General features: G+C 43.3%; 1 protein-coding gene across 1 annotated transcript in view; it reads left to right on the plus strand.

Annotated features, from left to right (window-relative positions):
• The window catches only part of LOC146822948 (regulator of G protein signaling 9-binding protein B-like), a 165,987-nt gene that overhangs the window by 101,722 nt on the left and 46,464 nt on the right, over positions 1 to 17,801 (plus strand). Inside the window, exon 2 of the mRNA XM_085606602.1 lies at positions 4,384 to 4,693. Within this exon, the coding sequence (XP_085462728.1) occupies positions 4,384 to 4,693 (310 nt within the window). The remainder of the gene's footprint in view (positions 1 to 4,383; positions 4,694 to 17,801) is intronic.

Raw genomic sequence — 17,801 nt, forward strand, 5'->3', positions numbered from 1 at the left:
GGGTACTATTAGGACTGCACTACAACTCCTGCTTGAGAATAGTTGCACAAATTTACCACAATCTATGTGGGAAATAAATTTCATTTGTTACTATGTTGAAAAACGCCCTTTTGTTGCTTAAATGACTCTTAATTCTTCTTTCTCAAACCATCTTGCTGTTGAATGCCAATGCTGCTGAATGACTTACAAACGTTTTATCCACAGAAGGTAGATCAGTACTCCAGACTGCCTATTTAAAGGTTAATATCAGTATTTAGGTCTGGCTTTTCAGCTCAGCTGAACGGCGACTTATTGTTGCCAATTCTTTAAAATATAGATAGAGTCGACTTTGGCTCAATCCAGAAGAGTTGTCCTCTTTCGCCTCATACTGTTGGCTGTTTGGTGTATCATTCTAACTCCTAAGAAGTGCTTACACTGTTTGCAATGCATCAGAGACAATTTCACATCTCAAAAGTCTCTGAACATTAAATTATTTATCACATAGATGCATACTGTAGAGAAAGTAGCCATTTCTTTATTTTTTTGTTTAGCACAGCAGTCGTTTTTAATGTTTTAAGGAGGACTCAAAACGTGACCGGGCTTTGCCAATACTTATTTATAGAACACTTAGGGCCTCATGTAGGAAGCCAAATACCGGTCGGTAACGGCCGAAATTCGGTAAATATCCTGTTACCGACCGGTATTTAGGCATTTGCTATGTAGGGGGCTCATTTCTGGATTTGGTATTTACCGAATCGGAAATTAAGAAATCGGTAAAATACCGATTCGGTAAATACCGAATCCAGAAATGCAATGTAGGGAGCACTCTAAAGAGTGCAAATCAGTATTAAGAATTCGTTATTTACCACCAAATACAGGTTGGTGATAAATAACGAATACCTTGCAAAAAGCAATATTTTGCTGATTTAAGAGTGCCATGTGGCAGACTTAGGGCATGTATGTGCGCCACATGTGCACACATGCAAGATTCAGGGGTGCAACAGGGTGTCAATGTGACACCCTGCCACCCTTGTATATGCTCCCCCCATTACCGAATCGGTATTTACCGAATCGGTAATGAGGCATACCTTCCCATTGATTCCTATGGGCCTCCAGGCCCATAGGAATCAATGGGAAGGTATGCCTCATTACCGAATGGGTAAATACCGATTCATAATTTCCGAATTTTACCGATTCGGTAAACATTACCGAATCATTACCTACATCACATTTACCGATTCATAAATACCGAATCGGTAAAATTCGGTATTTATGAATCGGTAAATGTGAGGCTACCTACATATGGCCCTTAATGCTGGAGGAGAGATCTTCACTGATCACTTTTGCAGATGTGGGAGATGAGGCTTAGGAAGACAAATTGATTAGCCCACAGAACACAAATTTGTAGCGTTGTCAAAACTGGACTAGAGTTCGGGTTTTCAGGCGCTACAGCTGACTCTAAAGGCTGCAGGCACATCTCTGCTGCATATACACATTGTGGCTGTATCCATAGGTTTCATTTGAGTCTTCAATTCCAAGTACAGTCCTGTGCATGTGCTTTTAGAAATGGAGTACAACAACATGTTTCCTTTAGTACCTAAGATATTTCAATTGAAGAATTCATATTGAAAGTAATTGCGAAAACCAGAATGTCGCTTTTTATCTGCAGCATCTTCAAGATTTATCGAAACACAATTTTTGGGCCATATAACTAATGTTTGCTGGGTAAAATTCAGAAAGCTATGTTCGGCCATAAACATTTTTACGGATGGAAAAGGCTGGATTTATAGCTGTCAGTGTTCCACAAAAGGGTGCCTAGCAAACCAAAATTAATTTACTGTAATTGGATGCCGACTTCATACCGTTACGCATTAGTAAACATCGAGAAGCGGTGGGGAGTTGATAGAACAAAGAATTGTTTGGCAGTTTTTAGAGGTGTTCAAGCTTGTGGGTTTCTGAGCATTCACAAACTTCTCTCTGGCCCTTTCCCTCCCTGGAAACGGTCAGCGAGTAAATCCCCGTCCAAAATGCGAGGAGAATCGTAACACCCCCATAATCCATGGGGTGCCTTTTCCCAATGCAATTGTACTCTACATAGCCCTACTGGCTACTGGCAATGTTTGAAAATTGCAAAAAGCAGTACATTTTGCATCCATTCGTATGAGTACTTCTATGAAAGCAGATGCAGTACCTTTTTGCCGAATAGTACCTGAAATATTTATCCAGTTATCGCTTTTTAACTTTCAACATGCATTTTTTAGGCCGAGCCTAGAGCTAGCGTACATGCGCTGCTCTGCAAGACTTGTTATGGTGGAGTAGCGAATTGAAGCCCCGCCCACTCTCTGCCCATATTTGCCATTGGGTTGTGTCAGTGTCTATCCTAAATGCTGGCTTCTGATTCGAATAAAGGCTTGTTAGTCCCTCCTTTTTACCGCCTCTTCTTCATTTGTCACTTCTCATGGCAACTGACCCCTTTCCTTCGGTTGTTACACCGTACCTGTTATTTAGACTGCGAGCACTATTTTCTTTATTCAGTTTCTCTTACTGCAGGCACGACGTGCACTGGTACCTTCTTCGTCCCCCCAACCCCCGGTTGTCCGTGCCTTCTCCCTCCCCCCGCCTGCCCTCCCGTTGTCTGTGATGCCTTGCATTTGCAATACAATAGGTCTCGCATTTACGTTAGTTTGAGCTATTGGCATTGTAAATGACAATGCCCCTTTTATTCATGTTTTGGTTTTTAAAACATAAATAAAACGCATTGTCATTTACAATGCCAATAGCTTAAACTTGCATAAATGCGAGACCTATTGCATTGCAAATGCTTGTTTGCTTTAGCAGCATCAATCTCAAATAGGAAGTGGTAACAAAGTGCTACAGGTTTTCTCCAAGGTTTAACAACTTCAAAGAAAAACAAGCATTGGTACATGCATTCGGTTTCACCTATGTGATTAATAATACGCTGTTTTTTGTTGTAAGTTGTAGCTTGCTGAGTAGTTGTACAATATAAGTTACATAAAGTCTGTTAAAGTTGTATGACTTGTTTATGTACAAAAAGGCAAGATATTGTGCTGTTACTAGTGGTATAGTGCGTGTAAGTAATAGCAAGCTTTTGAAAAACGAAATGAAAGATGGAAATAATATAATTAATTGATGTAATAGCAATATTATGTGTTTAGAGGAGTTCTGACAACTGTTGGGCCCGGTGCCACTGCACCTGTTGCGCCATTCAAATCATGCCTCTGGTGCCTGCAAGATAACTGCATTTGTGACTGCCTGTTCAGTAGTAAAAATAAAGCAATATTTGATGTTTAGAAGAGTTATGACAACTTTTGGTCCTGTGCCACTGCACCTGCTGCACCATTTAAATTATGTTCCTATCGCCTGTAACATAACTGCACTTGTGACTGCATGTTTAGTTGTTAAATACTGCAATTGCTGGTGTTTAAAGGGGTTCCTAGAGCTTTGGGCCCTAGTGTCTCTGCGCCTGCTGCACCATTGAAATCAGGTCTGTAGTGCCTGCAAGGTAACTACACTGGTGACTGCTTATTTAATAGTTAAACATAGCAATACTTGGTGTTTAGAGGAGTTCTGACAACTTTTGCCTCCTGTGCCACTGCACCTGCAGCACCATTGAAATAATGGCCTTAGTGCTTGCTGGATAACTGCACTTGTGACTGCGTGATTAGTTGTAAAGTTTAGCAATAGTCTTCGTTTAGTGGGGTCCCTAGAGCTTTTGTCCCCAGTGCCATTGCACCTACTGCAGCATTCAATTCAAGCCCCTTTTAACTGCAAGATAACTGCAATTGTGTCTGCCTGTATAGTAGTAAAATATAGCAATATTAGATGTTTGGAGGAGGTTATGACAATGCATCTGGTGCACCATTCAGATCATGACCCTGTTGTCTATAAGGTAACTGCACTGGTGACTGCCTGTTTAGTAGTAAAATATAGCAATATTAGGTGTTTAGTGTGGTACCTAGAGCTTTTGGTTCTGGTGCTACTGCACCTGCTGCACCATTCAAATCTTGACCCTATTGCCTGCTAGATAAATGCACTTCTGACTATCTTGTTTAGAAGTAAAATTTAGCAATAATCTGGGTTTAGTGGGGTCTCTAGAGCTTTTGGCCCCAGTGCCACTGTGCCTGCTTCACCATTCAAATGAAGTCCCTTTTAATTGTAAGGTAATTGCAATTGTGACAACCTGTTTAGTAGTCAAATATAGCAATATTATGTATTTAGAGTTCTGACAACTTTCGGGCTGGTGCTACTGCACCTGCTGCACCATTCAAATCATGACCCTGTTGTCTGCAAGTTTACTGCACTTGTGGCTGCCTATTGTGTCTAAGAATTTGTTTTTTGTGTTTGTCTTTGGTTTCTATGGTGCTCTCTGTGCAATGTGGAAAGGTGGTTGCTTGCTACCGACACCTTGCGGCATCTGTGGGAGGATCCTCAGACAGCTGCAAACTACGAGATGAACTACGGCGAACTCGGGAGAAGGCCCAAGAGGTAGCTGTCAGCAACAGAAACAAACTGACAGCAGCTCTCAAGAACAAAGAACTAGCCGAGGAGGATCGAAAAGAGCTGGAAAGACTATGGGTTGAGTTCTCTTCATGCGTGGAACTCCTCCACAATGATATGTGTAAAGTATTTGAGGTCGGACAAGTGGCCCCTCTCTCCACAGCTAGCAATCCACTAATTCAAACTGGGATGACAGGTGAGTTGAGTGTTCCTCATATGCCCATTTACTTCTGTTGACTTATTTAATGTGTGTGCTAAGTTTACTCTTTTAAATCTTTCTCTTACAAGACTTTCCAAGGGAATCCAATGATGCATTGTTGAAGATCTTACTCTCCATAAGCACAAACATTGGTAGTAGTTGTACATTTAATAGTGTATACAGGTGAGTGCAGACCCTGGCCCCAATATATAGGGACTATACATGGTCTGAAAACCCCCAACCCACTCCTGTCAGATTCTCCCAAAGTCAAAATCCCCCAAAAATAAAAAAGCCCTGTGCCCAACCCGCTGTAGGCCAGCCAACCCCGCTGCGCAAGCTCTTTGGCCATGCTCAGCAGGGGGTTGGCTGCATGATCTAGCCACAGTGGGTGCCGAAGTCCCACTGCGCAAAGCCTTTAGCAATGTGCAGCGGTGGGTTGGCCCTGTACCCAACTCACCAAGGCTGGCCAAACTCCACAGAGCATGGACTCAAACCTGCACAATGGGAGTTGGACTCAGGGCCTGGGCTTTGACCAGACCCATGTAATAGTTTTTTTATTTTTGGCACCACAGTGTGCCGACCCTGCCCCCTTATGTGGCCTTTGATTTGTTTATTTTAGGCTCAGGGAATGGGTACTCGAGTCCTGCAATGTTGGCTGCAACTTTTTCTTCAATGTTGAGGCAGGCATCAGATCATTCAGTACCGTGGTACCAGCACCAGTACTGCAGTATATAAATGAAAGTTTCAAAACACAAAAGCAACCCTTATGTCCTTGTGAACCGGGTAAGTACAGAGTACTGCAAACAATATTCACAAGGAACTCATTTGAAAATTATTTAAATATTTCATACAACAATAATAGTTGTTCATGAGTTAATCTCACATACGTAATTCAAGAATAATTGAAAATAGAAAATATGAGTAAATTAATACTAATCATAATACACCCTCATAAAAATAATTTCTAGAAAAATGTTTTAAAGCCTCAGCCGAGGACTTTGTTTAATGTACACTTTTTAAATCACATATAAAAAACATTTCTTATATACATACTTTTCTTTCTTACATAAACAGTGCAAAATGTGCCCCAGTGAAAACACCATAACCTTTGTACTGTGACCAAACAGAAAAAACAAACGATATCAGAGGTTATTGGAAAAATTATAAGGACAGTTTATATACAATATACAGTGATTCAGTCAGGGCTGTCTCTTATTTATGTTGTCGACGGCGTTTCGACCCACTTTTAAATACCGGGTCTCATCAGGACTGTATTTCTGGGGACGGAATTAAACATACAGTCGTCCACATAGGATCCAGTATGTAAACACATATGGCGGATGAGGAATTTTATATCCAAACTTGGGATTTTTTCTTTTCCAAGAATGGGGATCACGTCGTGCAATTAATGAATTGGGGAAGTCATAGGATAATTGAATTTCCTAGAGTACTTGTAGACTCCTATTTCGACACTACTAGCCTCCTGTGGTGAAAAAACGGGCTTCTTCTTTCAACAATAACTACGCCGAAAAACGATGTATTCAGCGTTCACCCTTTCGTTGTCGGTACTTTGGTACGTATTTAATCCGTGCTATAGCTATGGCGGTGTCATTCTCGCTACGAGAATGACACCGCCATAGCTATAGCACGGATTAAATACGTACCAAAGTACCGACAACGAAAGTGTGAACGCTGAATACATCGTTTTTCGGCGTAGTTATTGTTGAAAGAAGAAGCCCGTTTTTTTCACCACAGGAGGCTAGTAGTGTCGAAATAGGAGTCTACAAGTACTCTAGGAAATTCAATTATCCTATGACTTCCCCAATTCATTAATTGCACGACGTGATCCCCATTCCTGGAAAAAAAAGAAAAAAAAAAGAAAAAATCCCAAGTTTGGATAAAATTCCTCATCCGCCATATGTGTTTACATACTGGATCCTATGTGGACGACTGTATGTTTAATTCCGTCCCCAGAAATACAGTCCTGATGAGACCCGGTATTTAAAAGTGGGTCGAAACGCCGTCGACAACATAAATAAGAGACAGCCCTGACTGAATCACTGTATATTGTATATAAACTGTCCTTATAATTTTTCCAATAACCTCTGATATCGTTTGTTTTTTCTGTTTGGTCACAGTACAAAGGTTATGGTGTTTTCACTGGGGCACATTTTGCACTGTTTATGTAAGAAAGAAAAGTATGTATATAAGAAATGTTTTTTATATGTGATTTAAAAAGTGTACATTAAACAAAGTCCTCGGCTGAGGCTTTAAAACATTTTTCTAGAAATTATTTTTATGAGGGTGTATTATGATTAGTATTAATTTACTCATATTTTCTATTTTCAATTATTCTTGAATTACGTATGTGAGATTAACTCATGAACAACTATTATTGTTGTATGAAATATTTAAATAATTTTCAAATGAGTTCCTTGTGAATATTGTTTGCTGTACTGTATATAAATGAAAAGCAGGTGAAAAAGCTCCCTCAGTCAATCAAACTGCCCTATTTTATTTTATTTTTGGTACATCGGGAGTCCTGAGGGACTCCTGTAGTACCAGCCATTTAGATATACATAACTTATTCTATCAGGGTTAACGTCCTTATGCTGAACCCTAGCCCCTCTTTAAATGCTAATTTCTCGAAAATGGCTGAAAGGATTACATCAAAATCAAAAGCACGCTTTCTGAGTAAAGTTCCAACTTTTTGCAAGATTTGGTGCAATCCCGTTCTGCTGATTTTTCTGTATCAGAGAGTGAAGTGGGAAATTGCACATTTAGCCCCTGTTTGATGCTTGATGGATCGGTGCAAAACTTTCCATGAGGAAGCCAAGGTAGATGAACTTAGTTGTTGTAAAGTTCAAAAGGATTTGTCAAATGGCACCAAAGTTTAAAAACAAAAAATGCTCCTCCTGGAAAATTCTGACCTAACTACAGCTACACAGTTACCAAAACACACATTTATTTAAGCAGGCAATCCAGTATTCGTGGCTCAATAGTTTATTTTTAGATGTGACGCGTTTCGGCCTTGCCTTCAACAGACATGTTTGTGCCTAATTACCTCACAATACAAACAGTGACAAAACGGTGAACATTAAAAAAAGGACTATAACTCAACTGTATGTCAGAGCTTTAAAAGCTCCACCATCTTAGGACAATACATCATTGTCGATTTTAGTTGCAACCTTACTTTTAAGAAACAAGCAAATTACAACAAATGTCATGTTCAATAATATTCATTAAAATAATAAATAAAAGCAAATAGTACAACCAGAAGATTGCCCCTAAATTAATGCCTTCATAGTTTGATTCACACTAAGTTCATGAATTTTTTATAAATTGATTGTTATTTAAAAGTAAGATTGCAACTAAAATCAGCAATGATATATTGTTCTAAGATGGTGGAGCCTTTCAAGCTCTAACATATAGTGCAGCTGTAGCCCTTATGTACTCCATTTTGTTCCTATTTCTATTGTGAGGTAAATTGGACACAAACATATCTGTTGAAGGCTAATGCCAAAACACGTCACAACTAACAATAAACTATTGAGCCATAAATCTTGGGAGTGCCTGCTTCTCTGTTTGCTTGGGGGCAACTGTAGCTTTAATACTGTAATAGTGTTTGGCAGCTGTTACTGTATGGGAGCTGCATACCTGCCAACTTGAAGAGTTATCTCACCGTGCGAGGAGGGGCTCAGGCCTTGAAGGGGGTGGAGCCTCATGCATAGAAGTACCTACGAAGCACTTTTGAACCCCACCTCGCCCTTAAGCCCCCTTCACCCCCCAATAAAAAGGTTTATAAGGTGGTGCCGATGTCCTGGGGTGTTTTCACACTGCTTAATGGACGTCGACAGTTCAAAGCCTCGGAAAAGAGCTGAAAAATCAGTATTTACAATGGCTTTGAGCTCATTTATGCCACCATGTGATATCGGCTCCTCACCGTGAGACCATGTGATGGGAGCCGATATTCTGTGCCACACGGTGGCACAGTGTGAGTTGGCAGGTATGAAGCTGTACTAGTAGGCTGCCACTGGCACAGAAGAAGGGCTGCTGTGGGTTATTGGGCCATTATACCAAACTTGTTGTCAAAAGTGTTATCAAGCGTAGGGCAAGCCATACAACGTGTGTAACCCAAAGGCCATCTTACAGAAACAGGAAAATGGGAATGTGAGTTGTGCCTAGGAGGAAGTGGAAGATGGACTGGAAGATTAGAAGGTTTAGTGTTCTGTGGATGGGATGGAAATAGCTGGTCAAAGAGTCCATCATTGTGAGAGGCAGATACTCGAGAATCTAAAGGTCAGATGTTGGCAAATTTAGGATTGGTGTACACAATTGTGGAGAAAAAGAAGTTTCAGAGGTTAAAGAACAAAGCAAAGTTGAGTTACAATGGAAGCAAAACTGAAACCAGCTAATATACCTCCTCAAGCTCATTGAGACAAATTTTAAAGTTCAGGCCAATTGAAGCAAACAATATGTCCAGTGGAAACGTTGTGAAGGGAAAGGTTAATGAAGGTAAGCACAGTGTAAGTCTATTCTTATGGAATCAATAGGATTTGTAAATGGTTCTTGACTATGTTTGCTTTAGCAGGTGGAAGTAAAGGATTGGACATGGTTAAATGCTTCTATTACTTACCGGTAATTGCATTACTCCGTGTCCTGCTCTCTCTTATCTCCATTACACAATAAGGCACAGGGGCCTCATTATGTAATGGAGATAAGCTAGAGGGACGAAGAGGTAATGAGTCATTTGGAGAGAGATTATGCCAGTTAAAGGTTTCTAGAAAGAGACAAGAATGAGAGCTGCGGCTGATCCTTTTAGATAATGAGTGCTCAACAGTACCTGTGGAAGCATCTGAAACATCTGGGGAAAATGTAATAAAAAATAATAAAAATAAAATAATTGAACTGAGTTAATCACTTTAATACATGACTATCGTTTTTACCAGGAAATAAAATATTGCGTGTTGTATTTTATACTATGATCTGAGCCCTGGGTGGTCTGGCATGATGATGGAATGCTGAGGGTGGAATTTGAGGGCTCGGATGGGGGATTCGATTTGGTGACAGTTGGTGGAGCAAGGATTACCCTGAGGCATTTTACGCCGATGGCTGCTCCTTTTATTATATGAGCAATAAACCTTACCTATGCATCTACGCAGGTGTTGTCCTCTTTACAACACATTTTTGGCGACGATGATGGGATGTTTCAGTTCTGCAGGATGCCGTTCGGGTTGGCTAGTGCTGCACCTATTTTCCAGAGAGTGATGAAGGACACATTGGAAGGGGCTCAAGGGCCAATTGCGTTTCAAGACAAACATTTTGGTTTATGGAAGAAATGAAGAAGAACATCGTACTAATTAAAGGGATGTACTTCAAAGGTTGCAACAAAAAGGTTTGACTCTGAAGAAATCTAAGTGTAAGTTGAATTGTGATGAGGTGGAATATTTATGACACACTGGGCCTCATGTAGGTAGCCAAATACCGGTCGGTAACGGCCGATTTTCGGTAATTATACCGTTACCGACCGGTATTTTGGCTTTTGAGATGTAGGGGGAGAATTTCTGTATTCGGAATTTACCGAATCGGTAAAATTACCGATTCGGTAAAATTACCGATTCAGTAAAATTACCGATTCGGTAATTTTACCGATTCGGTAAATTCCGAATACAGAAATGAGATGTAGGGGGACTGTGTGGTGTGTGTGGGGATTCGTTATTTACCACCAACTAATAGTTGGTGGTAAATGACGAATATGTCTGTAAATGCAATATTTTGCCCGTAGATGTGTGCAATGTGGCAGACACACATGCCCTCAGGGCATGTATGTGTGCCACATGTGCACACATGGCCGAATCAGGGGTGCAACAGGGTGTCAATGTGACACCCTGCCACCCTTGCATGTGCTCCCCCATTACCGAATCGGTATTTACCGATTCGGTAATGAGGCATACCTTCCCATCAATGGGAAGGTATGCCTCATTACCGAATCGGTAAATACCGATTCGGTAATTACCGAATTTTTCCGAATCGGTAATATTTACCGACCAATTACCTACATAGCATTTACCACTTCATAAATACCGAATCGGTATGATTCGGTATTTATGAAGTGGTAAATGCCACCCCACCTACATAAGGCCCAGTATCTCTAAGAATGGAATCAAGCCTAAACAAAATCATGCCAAAGCTTGTCATTTTTAGGTCTTACAGAGTTTTACTGTAGATTTATAGATAACTATGCTGCCAAAGTTCAACCTTTCAAGATCAAGCTTTTAATAGAGCTTAAGAAAGAACTGGCTAATGCACCTTTTCTAAAATCATTTGATGTTGGAAGAGAGTGCATTGTTGCTGTTGATGCCAGCAATGATGGGTTGGGGGCCACTCTGCTGCAAAAAACAAAGTTGGAGGAGTATGTGGTGCTGTATGCATCCTGTTCACTCAGAGAATCGGACAGAAATTACTCAGTTATTGAAAAAGTGCTATTTGCCTGTACTTGGGCAGCGGACCATTTGAGGCAGTTCCTGTGGGGAACGCGTTTTGTGTTAAGAAAAGATCACAAACCTTTAGCTTATGTACTATCGCCTGGTGGTGGCAGAAATGTGACTGATAGACTGGCACCCTTAGCAGCAAAATTACAATCCTATCCGTATAGGAATGAACATGTTCCAGCAAGGTTGAATCTTTATGCTGATTTTCTATTACGTTTACCAGTAAATAATAAATTGGAAATGAGTGATTTGGAAAGTGATTGTGAGGTAGTATATACCATGGAGACCTCAGTGGCTATGATCATTTAAAGGATGATGTGGAAATGGTATCTAAGGAAAGCTGCATGTGTCAATGCAGGAACAATGTGGAATTGACGTTGGTATGTGATTACATGGTTAAAGGTTGGCCAGAGGAACGGATGTTGAGTGGAGAAGCAGCAGTTTTCTTTATGGTTCAAATCTTTTATTATTATTGTTGAGTATTTTGGGAAACAGAAAACAGTACCAACAGTAGACCTGGCGCAATTCTGGGCTACGCAGAGCCCGGTGTTGAATAACTTACAAGCCAGAATCTTATAGGCAGATGAACTCTTACCCTTTCCATCCCCATCCCACCCTCCATTCACCAATGTATTAGCTTTGAAATGCATATTAATTTTGATATGTGCTATTGCTGCTCTGGGGGTGATGGCATAGATGTCTCGGTTAGGCGTAGCAAGCACAGGTATCTGGGGCAAGTGAGTTCTTGGAATTCCTGTGATAGTAGAGACAGGAAGGGTCGCCATATCTCTATGAAAGCCGCGCCCTGCCCAGCGAGCCTGAGTGTTATTTTTTCCATTCACAGAATGTGACATAGCCGGATTAGCCAACCTATATGTGTAGGCGTTTGGGGAGTTGCCCAGTGAGCGAGTATGTTCTGCATAGCTGTTCCCAGAGCTATTCCGATCAGGCGCCCTCTCTTAGATTTTAGTGGGTAAGTCAGTGGGTCAGGGCCCCCTAATAGAATGTGTGTGGGGAATCTAAGTAGATGGGATTGTTGTATCTAGTGACATTCCCACATTATATGGAACAGCGTACCTTGTGCGCCGCAATTTCTCCAACAGTCTGCACTCACTGAGGGTTTAATCTTGTGTACTCTCACTCGTGTGTAGTACCAATAGGTTGCTACCTTTGTGAGCTTGTCAGTTAAGGCTATGTTACTGGCCGTGTGGCGAGCCCTGTGGCATATTCCATCCCACTTCTTGTTACTTAGAGTTCTCCCTATGTCATTCTCCAATCTGCTTCACCCTGCATTGTACATGTGTTTGTTCTGCGTGTTCAGCATCCTGTATAGTTCAGAAATCAGCTTCTTGTCCGAGGTCTTGGTCAGACGCCATCTCTCATAGTAAGTGAGGTGACGTTGCACTGCGGTTTTGTTTTGTGGCTGTACTATCCAGTGTCTGAGCTGTAAATATCGCAGGCTGCCGTAATCTGCCTTAATCTGCTGAAACGACAGTACCCCTTCGACATAAAAAAAGTGGCCCATGGCACGGCACTCCCAGCGGCGCCACAAAGTGAATTGGGTCTCACCCACCCCTGATTCAAAATCTGGGTTATCAAATAGTTGAGTCATAGGAGAAGGGAAGGTCATCAGATTGTGTTTAATACTAGTCTGGTCCCACACCACCATTATTTTCTGCGTACTTGGGGACAGATACAGGCTTCGTGTTCTGTGTGCTTTCTTTAAAAAGGGGACTTTCATCAGTGATGTACCCGTACTGCCCTATCCTGGAATAACCAGTGCTTTTCTGTTTCGGAGCGGCTCCCTTCTACTAAGTATCTTAATTGTGCCGCTTGATAGTACAGTTGGAGGTTAGGTATTCCCAGCCCACCCTCGCTAGGCGGCAGAAAGCTGAGAGTCTTTTTCATCCTGGGCTTCCGGCCCTGCTATATGAAGTGCATGATCTCCACTTGTAGTTTATGAATCATGCCTGAGGGTGGTTGTAGTGGGAGTTTTTGGAACAGAGATAGGATTTTGGAAAGGAACATCATCTTAATAGCTGCAACCCTACCCAGCCATGAAATCTGGTGATATTTTCATCTATGTATGTCAGTGCAAATTTGTCTATGTATGTTATTGTAGTTGATAGTGACAGTAGCTTATGCAGTCGGTGCTATTTGGACTCCCAGATAGGGAATAGTGTCGTGAGACCATTGGAACGGGTACTGTTTCTTAAGTTGTTCCACCATTTGTGGCGAGTGAACCTGGATGCCCTGCCAAAGGAATCTAGTTCTGAGAGAAAGGCCCCCGGAGATGTGTCAGGGTTGTTAAGAGTCACTAAAATGTCATCTGCATAGAGGCTTATGATTTGTTTGTCCCCTCCGAATGGTACTTCACAGATCTGTGACTGTTTTCCTACTTTTCTGCGCCAGCAGCTCCATATATAACGTGAATAGCAAGGGTGACAGGGGACATCCCTTCCTCGTACCTTGAGCTATTCGGAGAGCAGCAGATGTGTGGCCATTGACTCTCACTGTTGCTGTGGGGAAGCAGTAACAGTTTAAGATCTGAGTCCTGATTCGCTCCCCCAGACCGAAATGGAACAGAACTTGTCCAAGGTAAGGCCAGTGTGCCCTGTCAAAGGCTTTTTCAGCATCTATAGTCATCAGCATATAGTTACCCGGGAATCTAGAAGCCTTATCTAGTATGTAGAAGCCTTTTGGTGTTGTCGCAGGTCTGTCTCTGGGGGATGAAGCCTGCCTGGTCGGATCCACCAGGGCTGGCATGTACCTGCTCAGTCTGTGGGCCAGTATTCCTGTGAATAATTTTAAGTCTAAGTTAAATAATGAGATGGGCCGGTATGAGCTGCATTGTGTTTTGTCCTTCCCGGGTTTGGGGATAACTATCATGGCGACCCCCAGCATCGAGGATGGGATAGCGCCCGGCTTAGAAAAGGTATTGAAGAGTCGAGTCAATAGAGGTGCCACCTCTGGACAAAAGGTTTTATAGAAAGTCACTGTAAAGCCATCTGGGCCTGGGGATTAAGCCAGTTTTAGTCAGGAGACTGCAGAGATTACTTCCTCGATTCAAATCTCTCCCTCCAGTGTTGCAGTTTCGTCCATAGACAGTCTAGTTGTTTGCACGTCTCAAAGTTATCTAGTGCTCTCTGTATTATCTAGCGTTTGACCCGAGTAGAGATGTTCATAGAATTCTCGGAATGTCTCGGCTAGCTCAGTAACTTTCGACACTGGGTTTCCCTCGCGGTCATTTATTGCTTGGATGCCATGCTGCTGTCGGTTCTCGTGCAGCTTATGTGCAAGGCGGCAGCCGCATTTGTCTCCCCACACATAGAAGGAATGACGTAAGCGGAGGGCTGCATACTCTGGCCTGTCTAAGTCTAGTGCAGCCAGTTGGAGCGCAATGTTGCGCCATACACTGGGGGCGCCCGTCTTCTGGTGTATGTGCTCCAATTCTCGGATATAAAGGGAGAGGCTTTCTCTCTTCTCCTTCCGGAGTTTGTTGTCTGCAGCGGATATCGCTATGAACACGTCCCGTACTACTGTTTTGAGTGCTTCCCACAAGGTGGATGTGCTGATCTCTGAAGTGTTGTTATGCGCAAGGTAATGCCCCAGTGTTCGCTTAATTTGCTTCACTACTCCTATGTGTTGTAACAGTGTGTCTCTTAGGCGCCACTGCCTATAAGGGAGGGTCTGGGGGGAAGCAACACTGTGGTCATCACCGCTGAGTGGTCTGAGAGTGTCATAGTGAGTATCTCTGTGTCTGCAGCCAGTGCATGTATGTCTCTGGTGCAAAGGAGGTAGTCCAGTCTGTAATGTTTTGTGGGCATTAGAATAATAGGAAAATTCCCTTGTCTGCGGATGGGATGCCCTCCATAGATCCACTAGACCTAATTCCTTTAACCTGGCATGTCCCTTCTTGGATAGTGCTCCCGCCTGGCCGTGTCATTGGGCTGATTTGTCTGCGTTGTTATCATATACTAGGTTGAGGTCCCCCCCAGTATTCAACACTTCCGACAATGCTCTGTATAAGAATACCTCCTGCCCCTCGTTGGGGGCGTAAATTGTTCCCACAATCAACCCCTGGCCCCCCACTGTGAAGCGGTAAGTAAGCAGTCTCCCTCTTATTTCTGCCTCTTTCTGTACCACCTTCCCCTCAAAGGTTCGAGACACCAAGATAGCTACCTCCGCAGTTTTGGTAGGGCTTGAAGAAAACAGTTGGGTGGGGAACGCACACGCTTTAAGCCTCTGGCAGTCCCGGGTTAGTAAGTGGGTTTCCTGCAGGAGACTGATGTCTGCCTTAGTATGTTCTAGGTATCATAAGATCGCTCGTCGTTTAACAGGGTTATTGAGTCCCCTCATATTGAAGGTGAGAATTTTGAGACTAGTGGGTTGCATTTTGGTACATGAACATTTATCTAGCGTAAAGCTTCCTATTCCTTAGTGCCCCAGCCGATCTGTGGCCCTGTCCCGAGTAGGCTCTAGTGGATATGCGATGTGCCCTTTGGAGAAATTACATGGTAAATGGAGACCTCAGAAACTAACCCCAACAACAGAAAGAGGAAAAAAGGAAGAGAAAAGGAAGAATCCTATAAAAGCATGAACTATGTTAACCAACAAAAAGATTGATGTCAGTCCTTTGGCCAATCTTGGCCACAAGGGGATGTGTATGGGGTCCATGTTGTGGCCAAGCACCAATCGCCTCCCACCCGCCGCCTAATGACAGATTCTCAGTGAGACAGCCCCCAATTGATGTGCTTAATTATCCTCAGCCTTTGCCAGTGCAGCAGGGATAGACTCCAATGCCTCTGGCTGGCCTTTCACTATTTCCGCTTGGTCTGGTTTGCTCGGACTCCCTCGGCGACCCTGTCTTCGCCAGCATGGTCGTTGTTGTTCTCCTCGGGCAGGTGACCCTGGCTCTCCATCACAATTCTCTTCCGGTGGATCCAGTCCCAGCAGGTGGCAAGCCTCTGACAAGGAGCGCAGCTGCTGTAGTCTGCCTCACCAGTGGAAAATGAGTCTGAAGGGATGGCCTCACGAGTACGCAATATTCTGATTACGTAAGTAGGTGGTGACTGGGCAAAGGTCCCTACACTTTTGCAACGTTAGAGAGGCAAGGTCCTGAAAAAATATAGGGGTCTGATCTCGGAATGTGATTGGATGCTTTGCCCGTGCTTTGCGTATTATCTCTTCCTTGGTTTGAAAATCGTGTACACAGACCAAGATGTCTGCTGGAGGGGCCTTGTTGGAGCGGTGTGTGCCCACTCTGTGCGCTCGGTCTAGTTTGAGTATTGTGTCTTGGGGGTTGCCGAGCATGTGGTTAAACAAGTCCCGTACATAACCAAAGATATTGCTGCCCTCTGCTTTCGGCACCACTCCTCGGATTCGAACGTTATTCCTTCGGGAACGATTCTCGAGGTCTTCCAGGTGCGGCTGTAGGTCTATAAGCTGCTCTTGAAGACAGATAACCTCCGTGCTTCCGTTTCTTCGTCCCGGCTGCCTCCTTTGTCTTCCAGTGCTGAAACTCTATCTCCAAGAGCATCTGTGTCCCTTCTGATCTCTTTAATCTCTTGTGTGAGGTCTTTCTTGACCGTCTGCAGGTCCTCTCTCAGTGACATAAACAATGATTTCATGAATGTACGGGTCACAGGCTGTTCTGCTGGGCTGACCGCTAGTGCTTGCCCCCAGTCACAGATCTGGGTTGAATCCATCATCGTTCTTTAGCTCACTTCGCCACCACAGTTCAGACCTAGCTGTTAACCCGAAACCAGTCCCAGGATGCTTGTTTCCGGTTCAGGGAAGACCTGGCTTGGCAGTTCGGGCTAACCTGTTCCCGTGAGGCACAGGGTCAAGACTGATTTGCATATAGCTGGGTCTGAATTGAGGTGGCAAAGTGAGCTAAAAAACAATGATGAATTCAACCCAGATCTGTGACTGGGGATGAGTGTCTGAAAAGTTTCAGCGCTCCGTCCATCATCTCCTTGTGTTTGCTCCCTTTTATTAATGTCATCACGTGGTCTCCGACCACTACACAGTGGGCCAGATCACATGGGTCAACATGAACTCCCCTCTTATTCTCTTTGTTATTGGGTTACCCCGTGTCGCACCTGTTTCGTCACAGGGACGACACTACATTCCTCCCCAAACAGATTTCACAAATACCAACATTGCAACAACTTACAACAACTACAACCAGCCACCTGCTCACTATGAGTATCCTCACAGATTACGAGACTATAAATCAAGTCAAAACCAGCAAGTGGAATATACATTTTGGTAACATAAATGGAATAGTCCTACATGAAATGATCCTTCAGTCGGCAGGAGGGCTCAGGGTTTCTTCTCAGACTGTACCGGGTGCAACCCAGACGCCCAGGCACACTGATGGGAGGCGCCACTGGTCACAGGCAATTCCGGAACAGGAGCAACAGTCAGAGGTAGGTCCGGCTCCGAGCCTCCCAACTCCTCCGCATCTTGGACAGGTCCAGGTCCAGCCACCAGCACGTCCGAAGGTCCTTCTTTTGATGAGTGGAATTTCTTGAAAAATGACACATTCCTTGTGACGGCCTCAGACCCTCACTGTACGGTGATCCTCGTGCCTCTCTGGTGGGTGATGA

The sequence above is a fragment of the Triturus cristatus genome, chromosome 5_2 (assembly GCF_964204655.1).
Source record: "Triturus cristatus chromosome 5_2, aTriCri1.1, whole genome shotgun sequence".
In the NCBI taxonomy this organism is placed as follows: Eukaryota; Metazoa; Chordata; class Amphibia; order Caudata; family Salamandridae; genus Triturus; species Triturus cristatus.